General features: G+C 43.0%; 1 protein-coding gene across 1 annotated transcript in view; it reads left to right on the forward strand.

The window, feature by feature from the left end:
* The window catches only part of Fam240a (family with sequence similarity 240 member A), a 5,390-nt gene extending 3,896 nt beyond the window's left edge, over positions 1-1,494 (forward strand). Inside the window, exon 2 of the mRNA XM_008830856.2 lies at positions 996-1,494. Within this exon, the coding sequence (XP_008829078.2) occupies positions 996-1,086 (91 nt within the window). The 3' untranslated portion in view covers positions 1,087-1,494. The remainder of the gene's footprint in view (positions 1-995) is intronic.
* Positions 1,495-12,914: the final 11,420 nt, after the last annotated feature.

Consider the following 12,914-nt stretch of genomic DNA (forward strand, 5'->3'; position numbering starts at 1 on the left):
TATAGCCAATTTTGAAAGAGATGCATCTTAGCTCTGGAAATTGTGATTGAATATGTCAGTGCTGTTGTAATGAAATGCTTCTTCTAATTATGTGGTTATTAAATAAATATTTTTTTTAAAAAGGCAAAAAAAAAAGGAAAATAAATCTTTAAAAAATTGCCAAGTATGGTGCACACACCTTTGATCCCAGCACTTGAGAGGCAGAGGAAGGTGGATCTGTGCAAGTTCTAGGCCAGCTTGGTCTACATAGAGAATTCCAAATCAGCCAGGGCTACATAATAAGACTCTGTCTCAAAGAAACAATAAACAAACAAATAAGTAAATAAGATGGTGGGGCTGGAGAAATGGCTCTGAAGCAAGCCTGAGCAACATGAAACCCCGTCCCCCCCCAAAAAAAAAGAAAGAAAAGAAGAGGGGGAGAAATAAAGGAAAGAGAAGAAAAAAAAACCCTCAAAATGGACTGAGGAGATGGCTCAGTTGGTAAAGCACTTGCCATGCAAACATAAAGACTTGAGTTCAATCTCCACCACATACATTAAAAAGCCAAGCACAACAGTGCACACCTGTAATCCCAGTGCTGGGGAGGTGGAGATGGGAGGCTCACTAGAACTTGCTGCCCAGCCAGTCTAGCTGAACTGGCCAGCTCCAAATTCAGTGAGAGACCCCGTATCCAAAAGTAAGGTAGGGCAATACATACCCTGCATTGATCTCTTACCTCCACATGCACAAGTACACACATACACATGCGCATGCACTCCCCCTACGTATGTGCGTACACACATGCACATGTACAAAAATAAAAAAGCAAGGGGCAAGTCTGCTCATTTTCACTTAGGCAAAGAAGGAAATATGCATATATATCTTCATTTGCAAGTTCTGTACATACACTCTTAAAACATGAACACACACACAGCTCTAGGGAGAAAAGGGAAGGAAGCGGCCCAGAGCCATCAGCCCCGGAGATGACTATCCCATCTGTGTGTTTCTCTTTTCAGGCTCAGGGAAGAATGGAAGCAGAGGCTGGAAACAAAGCTGAGGCTCCGGAACAACCCAGATGAGATGGAAAAGCGGACACACGTCAGCTGAGAGCTTCCTGCCTCCCTGACCCCAAGAGGATACAAAGCACTGAGGTCACTCTGCTAGAAGCCAGTTAAATCCCCAAGGCGCTCTGCTACAGCACAGATCCCCATGCAGGAATCCACCCACACATCCTTTCCCCACCGTGGTTATTTGCGTGGAGGCTGGTTATTTTTCCACACGCATCTGAATGGGAGCTTATTCAGTATCAAGGCTCTATGCCTGGTGTTTTGTTTTCACAGTATTTTCTTCTAGTAGTTCTGCAACTCCACGTCATCCAGGAAACATAATTTCAAGCCGTCCTTTCTCTTGCTTCCTCTTGAGTAGAAGAGAAATAGACCTATCTGCAGAAATGAAAATAATGTCTATAGTCATAAAATAAGGCTTGAAAATAAACTGATACCTGTATACATTTAATTGGCGTTTTCAAAACCATGTTTATCACTAAAATATCAGGATCATTAAATAAAATTCACCTCCTCGACATCCATGTGCATGCTCTCCCTTGCACATATACAGTTGAATTTCCATGTGTTTGCACTGGTCAACTCATGTCAGGCCATCCCAAAAGTATTCAGGACACTGATTCTGAGCTTTGAAATGACACTGTCACTCCATCTCTCAGTCCCAGAGGCATCAGAGGTTACTGCTGTTGGGAATGTAAATGATAACTGGGTCTAGAAAACTTTTTTGCACAGAGGAAGACATCAGAGAGACTCAGGCTGTTGTACACGATGCCTGCTGTTAGGGAAAAATGCTCTGAACAGCTAAGAGATCAAGAATTCACTCAGGAGATAGTTGGAGAGCTCGTTCATTCCTTCACATGCATGTAGTTCCAGAGCTAGCAACCAACGCTTTAAGATGTTCTTATGTGTGAACCACACATAAGTCAGGTTATATTGGATCTTTTATGTTATTCAGTGGTTCCTCTTTACTTTGATGTGCCATGTTATCTCTAGAAAATTCCTTCTTGAATTCACCTGGTCATAACAATTTACGAAGTAAATATCACAGGCATGGATCAGAACATCTGCTGCCGTTTGATCTATAGCTACGGCAGGTTAATTGGACTAGGAATCCATTCAAATGGTCATTGCAGTTCACAAAATGGATTATCACTGGCAGCTTAGATATCTGACACGTTTGATCTACACTTTTCTTGGACTGATTGGACCAGGTGCCTCACTAAGCCATCTGGTGAACTTTCCGTTTTCTAGTTTCACATCTTTATCAGTAGTTAGACATGGTGAGTGGAAAACATCATAAAGCTTCAAGATATTACAGAGCAATAAAATATCACCGAGTAGTAAAACATTACAGGATTGCATTTTCAAAATACCTACCTAGTAAGTAAAACAAAAGGAAACTTCAAATGGCCTAAGCTACAAGGACATTATACAAAAATACAGTTTGGTTGTGAGACTATAACGTCTTATTGCTGTAAGGCCTTTTAAACACAAGGGTAATGTGACTGGCAGTACCAGGAATTCCCCTGGCTTGCTTCACGTAGACATTTTATTTAATCTCATATTGATCCCATAAGCAGATATTATTATCATGATGTCTTTTTACAGACAAGGAAACTGAAGCTTAGAAAAATGATGTAAGTATAGACAAGTGAAAGAGACAAGATTCTGTGTCAGTTTCAACTTCAAAGTTAATTCTCATTTCAAATCACAGTACTAGCTAATTAATGCCCATAAGTTTCTATTTTCAATGGTTTGTGCTCAATAGTAATGTATGTTTCTCAAACGTTAAAGTCCATGTAGGAGATGAATGTTTATATACTAAAAACACATTAACTTCAGTGGATTTTGAACTTAAAGAGTGCATTGTGAATAGTTAGTCATCATGTTAAGAGTCTGAATTAGCACCCTGTTAAGAGTCTGAATTAGCACCCTATACATCGCTGGGTCTTGTTTGGCTTGAGTGTGAAATGTTCCCCTATGGGCTCATGCTTTGAGTGCTTGGTCTTTAGCTCTGAGCACTCTTTGGGGAGGTTTCGGAACCTTTGGGATGATGACATAGCTAAGCCAAAGTGGGTCCTTGGAGGTTATACCTGGTTCCGGCCGAGTTTTCTGCTTCCTAATCAACCAAGACATGAACGAGCCATGCCACAAGTTCCCACCACTATAGACCAAGCTGCTTCAGCCACCATGTCTTCCCTGCCACGAGAGACCATGCCCTCTAAACTGTGAGCCAAAACAAACCCTTCCTTCCTTAAGTTGATTTCATCAGGAATTGTCACGGCAAATAGAAAAGTAATAATACAATCTTAATATCAGAGCAAAGAACATTGGCACAGGATGATAAGAGCAAGTTCAACTCCTTTTCCAAATCAAGTATCCTGGCTCTCTGGTTGTTTCTCTCCGTGTGTCCCTCCCTCTCGTTCATTTTTAATTTACGTTGGATTGGTTGTAGAAGGTGGAGTATGTCAATGGTGTGAAGGGTATTGAAATAACTGACTAGATTACTAAACTTCTAACAACAGCCGTCTTTTGGAGTTATTAGAGGATTACAAGCTTTCTCCTAGACTTAGAATTTCAAGATGTAACTGCTGCTGTTTGTGTCTCCAAAAGGGTTTTTCCAGACATCTTCTTCATACCCAATCCCAACTTCCTCCCACCCCCAATCTTATCACAGTAAACAATGCTTCATTCATCTAGTTACTAAGGCTAAAACCTAGTCACCCCAATATTCTTTTTTCTCCTAAATATTTCATCTAGGCCACTCACAAGTCCTGTCACCAACTTTAAAATGTCAGCTTTGGGCCAGTGAGAGGGTTCAGTGGGTAAACGTGCTTCCTGTGAAATCCTGATGACCTGGGTTTGATCCCTTAGAATCCACAGTGGAAGGAGAGACTCCAACTCCTGAAAATTGTCCTCTGACTGCCACACGTGTACCATGACACATACAGGCACTCACATGCACAAAGTGATAATAAATAAAAGATTTTTAAATATCAGCTTCACTTTTTTTCAAGATTATAAGGTTTAGAATCTAAAACACCTTGCCTTGGTTCAAGAGTGACAGAAATATTAACACATTTAAAATTTATCATCTTAAGCCAAGCTTAGTGGTATATACACTTGTCATCCAAGCATTTGGGTGGTAGAGGCAGGAGGAACAGGAGTCTAAGGTTATGCTTGGCTATGTAGCAAGTTCTAGGTCAGTCTAGGCTACATGAGATCTTGCCTCAAAATATCAATAAAATAAAATAGGTAAAATTCATCATCTTTAGTATTTTTTAACTTACAAAGTTCAGATTTTCCCACACTCTTAAGCACTATTTTTTAAAGATTTATATATTTTTATTTTATGTATCTGAGTGTTTGCCTACATGTATGTATGTGTGTGGGCCTGGTACCCACAGAAACCAAAATAGAGTGCCATGTCCCTTGGAACTGGAATTACAGATGGCTGTGAGCCACCATGTGAGTACTGGAAACCAAATCTTGGTCCTCTGCAAGAGCAGCCAGTGCTCTTAATCTGAGCCATCTCTCCAGCCCCCATATTTACTTTTTTTTTTTTTTTGGTCTTTTTGAGACAGGGTCACCCTGTAGACTCAGCTGGCCTGGATTCACTATGGAGACCAGGCTGGCCTCGAACTCAGAGATCCTCCTACCTCTGCCTCCCAAGTGCTGGGGTTAAAGGCATGAGCCACCATGCCTGGCTGTATTTACTTTTATACACAACTGGTAGGAGTAAATTGATCCTTCAGTATGAAGTTTCCTCAAAAATAAATAAATAAATAAAAATAAAACTATCATAATATAATCCAACTATACAACTCCTGGGTGTAAACCTGGACTCCAAGGCAACACACCACAGGGATACTTGGCATTTTTATGCAGCACTATTCGCAATAGGCAAGTTATGGAATCAGCCTAAGTATCCACCAACAGATGAGTGGATAAAGAACATACGGCATATATACACAATGGAATTCTATTTATCCTCAGAGAAGAACAAAATTTTGTTTATTGGGAAATGGGTGCAATTGGAAATCATTGTATTAAGCAAAATAAGCCAGACTCGGAAAGAAAAATATATTTTCTCTCACTTGTGGAATCTAGATTGTATAGAGAGACACATAAAACTGTGTGTATTTGTGTGTGTCTGTTTCTCTCTCTTTGTGTATGTGTGTGTGTGTGTATGTGTGTGTGTGTGTATGTGTGTGTGTGTGTATGTGTGTGTGTGTGTATGTGCATGTGTTAGATGCTTAAGATATAAATGGTTAATTCAAGGTGTAAATAGAGTGCTAGAGGATGAATGAGCTTCGACATCCAGCTCAGTCCATCCTGCCCCATTGATGTGTTGTCTGCACAGAGATCTGAACAGACGCAACTGTTGCTGTTGGAGCCTTGGCTCCCTGGAGATGAGCTGTAGGTACAGGTGCTTCCTTGTGTTTACTCTGTGGAAAAGTAACGGGGTAATGTGCCTAGTGGGTATGGTGGCCAGCTTTGGAAGAACTTGAGCAGTACACTGGGATCGGACCAGAAAGAAAGATCTCAGCTACCTTGGCACTCTGGGGGAGGGGGAAACAAGTTAAGGCAGGGCCAGGGCTCCAGGAAGACCCAGGGTCTACCCCATGGGGCTTAGAGACTGAATGTGGGCCTGCCACAGCATCCGGAACAGCCCCTAGGGACGGGTACAACACTCATGTGATGAGATACAAGACTGATCTGTTGGGCGAATGAATGGAAGGTTTGCATACAGCACAAGCCCTTTTTTTTTTTACAAGCCTCCTCCATAATACCCCCATTCAGATCAGGCTGAGGATGCTGAATGATGCCACTGAAGGCAGATTTCCTCTCTCTCAGTACAGAGTCGGTGTAGCTCTCTGAGTTAGTCAACATAAAACAGACTAGACTCAGTGGCTAAGATTTGGATGGTCCTTTTATAAGGCCACTTCCTGACTGGGAAGCTTTCATAATTGCCCAAACATTTCCATTTGGCCTATAGAATGCAGGGGAGCCTATGGTGTAAGGCTTCTAGAACCTTCCCACAGTGTGTCCACTTCAGCAATGCCTACCTGAGCTCAGTGCCACATGTGCTCTGCCACTTCTCTGCTTGTAGTTTTCCCTAATATAAATTCTAATCCATGGCGGGTGACTTGTAGTGATGCCTATGCCCCATGTTCTTGACAACTGGCTCCATTCAGACCCTCCCTGAACCCAGAAAGCTGTCTTGAGGACAGCTCCCAAGGCCACAGAGGACTTGAGGCAAGAAGGAAAGATACAAGGAGAGAACAAAACTGAGGAAATGTAAGTTATAGAGAAGACAAAGTAGAGTGTTTGGGAAAGACTTGCAGGGTTTAGCATTCATTCTTGATCATGGCTGCTTCTTTCAGGAGCTGGCCAAAGATGGGCAAAAAAAAGGAAAAAGAAGAGGAGTAAGAAGAAGAGGAGGAGGAGGAGGAGGAGGAGGAACAGGAGGAACAGGAGGAGGAGGAGAAAGAGGAAGAGGAGAAAGACGAGGAGGAGGAGGAGGAATAGACAGAGGAGGAGGAAAGAGAGAGGAGGAGGAGAAGGAGGAAACAATACTGCTACTCAGAGCAGTGGGATCAACAGAGTGCATGGAAAAGAGGGATTGGAATAGCTGAGAAGCTAAGTGGGGGGCAGTGAGGTCACCCAGAGATTGTTAGCTGTAAGCTGCTGCTGTAATCCACAGCAGGGAGGTTAGGGAAGAGCTGCCTGGTGAGAAAGAGAACTACAGAAGTGTTCCAGTGTGCCCTGGGGTGGGAAGCAGTGTCTAGTAGGAGCTGTGATGAACCCTGAGACATGTAGCAAGTCCCCATCCTCATCCTCCAGTGTCTCCCACTGACTGGGAGACAGCAGTCAGCTAGCTCCAGCAGGTAGCTAGCCCCAGCTGGCCTAGAACTAGCTATGTAGACCAGGCTGGACTTGATCTCACAGGGATCCACCTGCTTCTGTCTCCAGAGTGCTGGGGCTAAAGACTTGCACTACCACGCCCAGCAGGTGTCTTCTTTAAGCAGCAGATCCTTGTCCCAACATTAACTCTAAAGGATCAGAGACGTCTCCAACCCCCAAAGTGGTCCTAAATCTGGGCAGTCTAAAGATGACTCAGTTGAGTTTGAATATCATGTGACATTCTGATTCCTGATGACAGGCACTCTATTCTACACTAACTCTTGAGCCCCACACAGGGAAATGGATCATGGCCCGGCTTTCCTGGGTGCATGGCGCCTAAGACAATGGTTGAATTTGTAAGGGATCAAACTCTGGTCCTCATGCTTTTATGGCGTATGTTTTACAGACAGAGTGATCTCCCCAGGCCCTTTTATCTCAATCTTAACCACTAATATTAACTCTCAGATCACACATTATACTTCACACAGTAATGTTGAGTGTGTGTGTGTGTGTGTGTGTGTGTGTGTGTGTGTGTGTGTATCAGAATGGCTACCATAGAGTTAAATAGGCTACAGAGTTCAATGAAGCAGGTGTGACTGCAGGTGGTCACATAAGATATTAAGGATCAAGCAGAGCCAAGCTGGCTCAGGGCAGAGTTGGTTCAAGGCAAGTCTAGGCAAGGTGCAGGACCAGTCCTGACAAATGACGATTTGAGTGAACTGGGCCAAGCAAGGGGATCCGGCTGAGTGGACGGCCCTGGGGTCAGATAATTTCCTGTCAGCCCCATGATGCATGCACTGGGTGAGCTGATGACAAGTCAGTGGGTGCCACAGTCTCCTAGTGTCAGATGTCCCTTCTTTTAAATGATCTTGGTGAGGGATTATGTCATTCATTGGTCTGGTGTGGTAAATAAATTCACGGGCCTGGTTTTCCTAACACGGTTTTGGTATGCCCATGTGCCCATGTATTCCTGATCTATTTTTGAGAAGTTCAGAGGTCCTTACAGAAATATGTATTCACCATCTGGTGCTTCATGGTTCATCTTGGACAGGTAGGAGTTGTTTACCTGTACAAACAAAACTTAAAGTTCTCTGTCTCAACATTTACTTTCAAAATGAAGCCTACCACTGCTGTTAAAATGGAGTCCCTCAGGACAAGATACATCCTGAAAGGCACTGCTCTACACAGTATGGAGTAGCCTCAAGCATGACAACAACCTGATCTCCACAAGCATGAGGGAAGTCAGATGAAGAGCCCAGAGATTAGGAAACCTAAATCTTCTATCGGTAAACTAGCCTGACATTGCCTTGGAAGAAACACTGCCTTCCATACCCATGAGCAAGCCTGCTTTTCTACAAATTGTTATTCAATATCCCTGAAGGTGTTTATTATGCAAATAGCCTTGAAAAGATTGAAACAAAGGCAGTCAGTGCCTCTGCTCTCAAGAAGTTCAGAAATGAGGCCCATGAAAAATGGTCTCCCAACAATTTGTATCTCCTCTTTCTATATTATCTTGATTTCTGGTGAATTTCATCTGAGATCACTCTATAGTGACTAACAGATGTCAGCACCAAATTCATTTAGCTTTGATTCATGCACCATTTAATTAAGTCAAATATGGACAGGACGTCAAGCAGCAGGATGAAGCAGTAAAGACAGCAGCCATGTACCCAAGGCCTTTGAGCCAACCAGCAGAACAAACCCTATCAATATCAAGGTCAGCCCTACAGAGCCATCTGGCTTCAGTCTCTGTTTCAACCTTTCCTCCTGGCCAGAGAAATTGACCATGGCAGGATGTCCTAACAATTGCACAGCCTCTGTCTTGGCCTGCAAGGAGGAAGTTCTACCATCTGTAAAGACTGGTCAGTGAGTTAGACTGCCCCAAATATTTTCTAGAGTCAAAGTCATATTGTATTATATCACTTCAACCCAGGCCAGGAACAAAGTTCACACTGTTGACAAATGCCATTTTATTCTATCTTATTATTATAATTCATGCATTTCCCCAGGTAAATCTTATGTGCACCTTTGCTGTAATTATCCAGCTATTTTAGCACATTTGTTATCTTATGTTTACATTTAAACTTTTTAATTTTGTTTATTTTTATTTTGTGTGTATGAGTGTTTTACCTGCATGTATGTAAGGGCACATGTCATGCACTGCCCTCAGCGGCCAGAAGAGGGCATTGGAGTCCCTGGAACTGGAGTTACAGAGGGTTGCTAGTGCCATGTTGGTGTTGGGAACTGAACCCTGGTCTCCTGCAAGAGCAGCCAGTGCTCTTAACTGCCGAGCCATCTCTCCAGCCTATTATGTTTACTTTTGTTTGTTCATTTTCTTTCATTTTGGCTGGATTGTTTGAGACAGGGTCTTGCCATTGTAGCCCAGGCTAGTCTCAAAATCAGGCTTTTCCCGTCCCAGTCTCCTGAGTACTGGGGTTAACAAGCATAGGCCACCATGCCTGGCTCTTTTTTAAAAAAATATTTTTTATTTACTATTTTTGTTTTATGAGTTTATTGCCTGCATGTATGTGAATGCACCCGTGTTGTACAGTGCCGCAGAAGTCAGAAGAGGGCATTGGGTTCCCCTGGAACTGGAGTTAAGGATGGTTCATAGCCACCATGTGGGTGCTGGGAATCGAACCCAGGTCTTCTGCAAGAGCAGTCAGTGCTCTTAACCACTGAGCCATCTTTCTAGCCCCCTGGCTCTTTTAAAAAAAACTATTTATTATTTATTATTTATTAATTTATTTTATGTGTATGAGTATTTTTCCTGCCCAGTGTCCCTGGATACCACAGGGGGCATCAGACACCCTGAAACTGGAGTTACAGATGGTTGTGAGCCTCTATGTGAGTGCTGGGAACCAAATGGGGTCCTCTGCAAGAGCAGCCAGTGCTCTTATCTCCTGAGACATCTCTCCAGTCCCCATACCTGGCTCTTATGTTTACTTTTGATTTATTTTATTTTGATGTGAAAAATGATTGATGAAACAGACATGTTTATTGCAGGGACTTTTGTCTTTTTTTAAATTTTATTTCATACATGTATGCCATGCATACTCATGACTCTTACCACCACGCCCCTCTCTAGCACCCCTGTCCATCCTCCCTTCTCCCCATAAATCGCTCTCTCACATTCATGTTTACTCATTTGTTTTGTGACCCACTGAGGTTAAGCGGGGCTGTTTGTGTGACTGTGGGTTTGGAGCTATCCACTGGAGCCTGATGGGCTCAGTGGTGGATATACAACTAAAGACAGTGACTCCCCATCTACCAGAATCCATCAATGGCCAACATTTTGGTGGTAAAAGGTAGAGAGACCTGTGAGCCATTCCCATATATTTTGTTAAGTTTAATCTCAAGATATTTCAGACACATAGCTGGTGTGGCAGCATAATTATGTACTTGTTCTACAGTAAACGGCTGTGGATGGAGAAATTGCTCAGCAGTTAGTGCTTGCTGTTCCTGAGAGGACCTGAGTTTGGTTGCCAGCACCCATGTTGGGTGGCTCACAACTGCCTGCAACTCTAGCTTCAGGGGATTTGACATCCTCTTCTGGCCTTCAGGGGCACGGACACACACGTGCAGCATACACATAAATAAAAATAAGAAAATAATCCTTTTATATATTTTAAAGAATATTTTACCTATTATTTTTATTTTATGAGTATGAGTATATCATCTGCATGTGTGTAAATGTACCTATGTCATGCAAAAGCCCATGGTCAGAAGAGGGCATTGAATCTCCCGGAACTGGAGTCATAGATGATTGTTAGCTGACGAGTGGGTGCTAAGAATTGAACCCCAGTCCTCTGCATGAGCAGCCAGTGCTCTTAACCGCTGCCTGCCATCTCTTCAGTGCCAGAAAATAAATCTTTTAAAAAGTAGTAAACAGGTAGACACAGTAACAAAGGCCTTTAATCCCAACTCTTGGGAAGCAGAGGCAGGTGGATCTCTGTGTGATTGAGACCCATATGATTGACACAGTGAGTTCCAGGCCAGGTGGAACTACAGGGAGACCCGTTTCATTAGTTCTAATAATTTTCTCATTTTTGTCTTTATTATCAACAGAGATAATATTTGTTTTCTCCATCACATTCTTTTCATTCTGACATCTAGATTAAATTGGCATTAAATAAGTAGAATGAGGGTTGGCAAGAGGGTTAAGCAAGTTAGGCACTTGCCACCAAGTCAATGACCTGAGTTCAATCCCCAGAACTCACATGGTAAAGAGAGTTGTCTTATGACCACCACATGCACACTCGCACATGCAAAATAAACAAGTGTAAAAAGAGATTCAAAATAATGAACGAAAGTAGATTTATCCATCTCCTTCCTTGTTCTGCCTTTCTTTAAAAATGTTTAAAATTTTTATTTTAGGGGCTGGAGAGATGGCTCAGTGGTTAAGAGCGCTGACTGCTCTTGCAGAGGACCAGGGTTTGATTCCCAACACCCACATGGTGGCTACAAACCGTCCTTAACTCCAGTTCCAGGGGAATTTGAAGCCCTCTTCTGACCTCCATGGCGTTGCACGACACAGGTGCACTCACATTCATGCAGGCAATACACTCATACACATAAAATAAAAATAATAGGTAAATTTTTTAAAATTTATTTTATGTGTTCTGCCTGCATGCATGTAAGTGCACCACATGGGTACCTAGGGCCTGTAGGAGGTAAGAAGAGGGCATCAGATCCCCTGAAACTAGAGTTAATGACAGTTGTTAGCTGCCATATGGGTGCTGGGAATGGAACCTGGGTCCTCTGCAAGGCCGGCCAGTGCTCCTAACTGCTGAGTCATCCATCTCTCCGGCCCCTGTTCTGCCTCTTGTAGAGCAATTCCCACATTTTTCTTAGCTTCAAACATTTGTTTGTTTGTTGTTTGTTTGTTTGTTTGTTTGGTCTTTTTGAAACAGGGTCTCCCTGTAGTCCCAGCTGGCCTGGAACTTACTAGGTGGACCAGGCTGGCCTTGATGAACTCATAGAGATCTGCCTGCCCCTGCCACCCAAGTGCTGGGATTAAAGGCCTGTGCCACCACGCCTGGCCAAATAGAGGAATTTTTAACCCCATCAAAGTGAATAAAAATCTGTCATTTGTCCAATATTTATCCAGGCAAGGGTAGGACATTACCACAGAAGGACTCTGTGGAAATGGGGGGAACTGGGGTTGTTTCAGTTTTATGTACTGAATCTGTTCTATTCAATATGTTAGTTTTCTTTTTTAAAATATTTTATTTATTATTTTTATTTTATGTGTATGTGTATATTGCCTGCATGTAGGTATGAGCACCCGTGTCATGCAATGGCCTCAGAGGACAGAAAAGGCTGTCCGATCCCCTGGAACTGGAGTTATGGACAATTGTTAGCTGCCATGTGGGTGCTGGGATTCGAACCTGGGCCTTCTGCAAGAACAGCCAGTATTCTTAACCACTGAGCCATCTCTTCAGCCCCTCAATATGCTAGTTTTCTAGTTTCACAGTAGAATGAACTATGTTGCCAGGTGACTAAACTTAGTCTTTCTAAATTGACTCAGGTTGCCTGTGAGAATATTAGTTCCCAGTGTTAGGGTATAATAAAGACCCAATTGAGTGCTGAGTGCAGTACCTGACCCTTGGTATATTAGCTAGTTTTCTGTTGCTGTGATAAAACACCAAGACCAAAAGTAACTTATAGATGAAAGTGGTTCTTTGTGCTTACAGGTTCAGAGGGAGAAGTGTCCATCATGGCCAGGCAGCATGGCAGCATGGGGGCAGGAGCAGGAAGCTGAGAGTTCATATCTTGAACAAAAACCTGAAGCGGAGAGAGGGAACTGGAAATGAGGTCAGGCTATGCGCTCTCAAACTGGCATTGCTTCCTCCAGCAAGGCTCTGCCTCCATAACCTTCCGAAACAGCATCACCCACTGGGGACCAAGTCTTCAAATACATGAGCCTCTGGGGGACATTTCTCATTCATACCACCACATTTG

This window comes from Nannospalax galili, unplaced genomic scaffold (assembly GCF_000622305.1).
Source record: "Nannospalax galili isolate Female #2095 unplaced genomic scaffold, S.galili_v1.0 scaffold1050, whole genome shotgun sequence".
NCBI lineage: Eukaryota > Metazoa > Chordata > Mammalia > Rodentia > Spalacidae > Nannospalax > Nannospalax galili.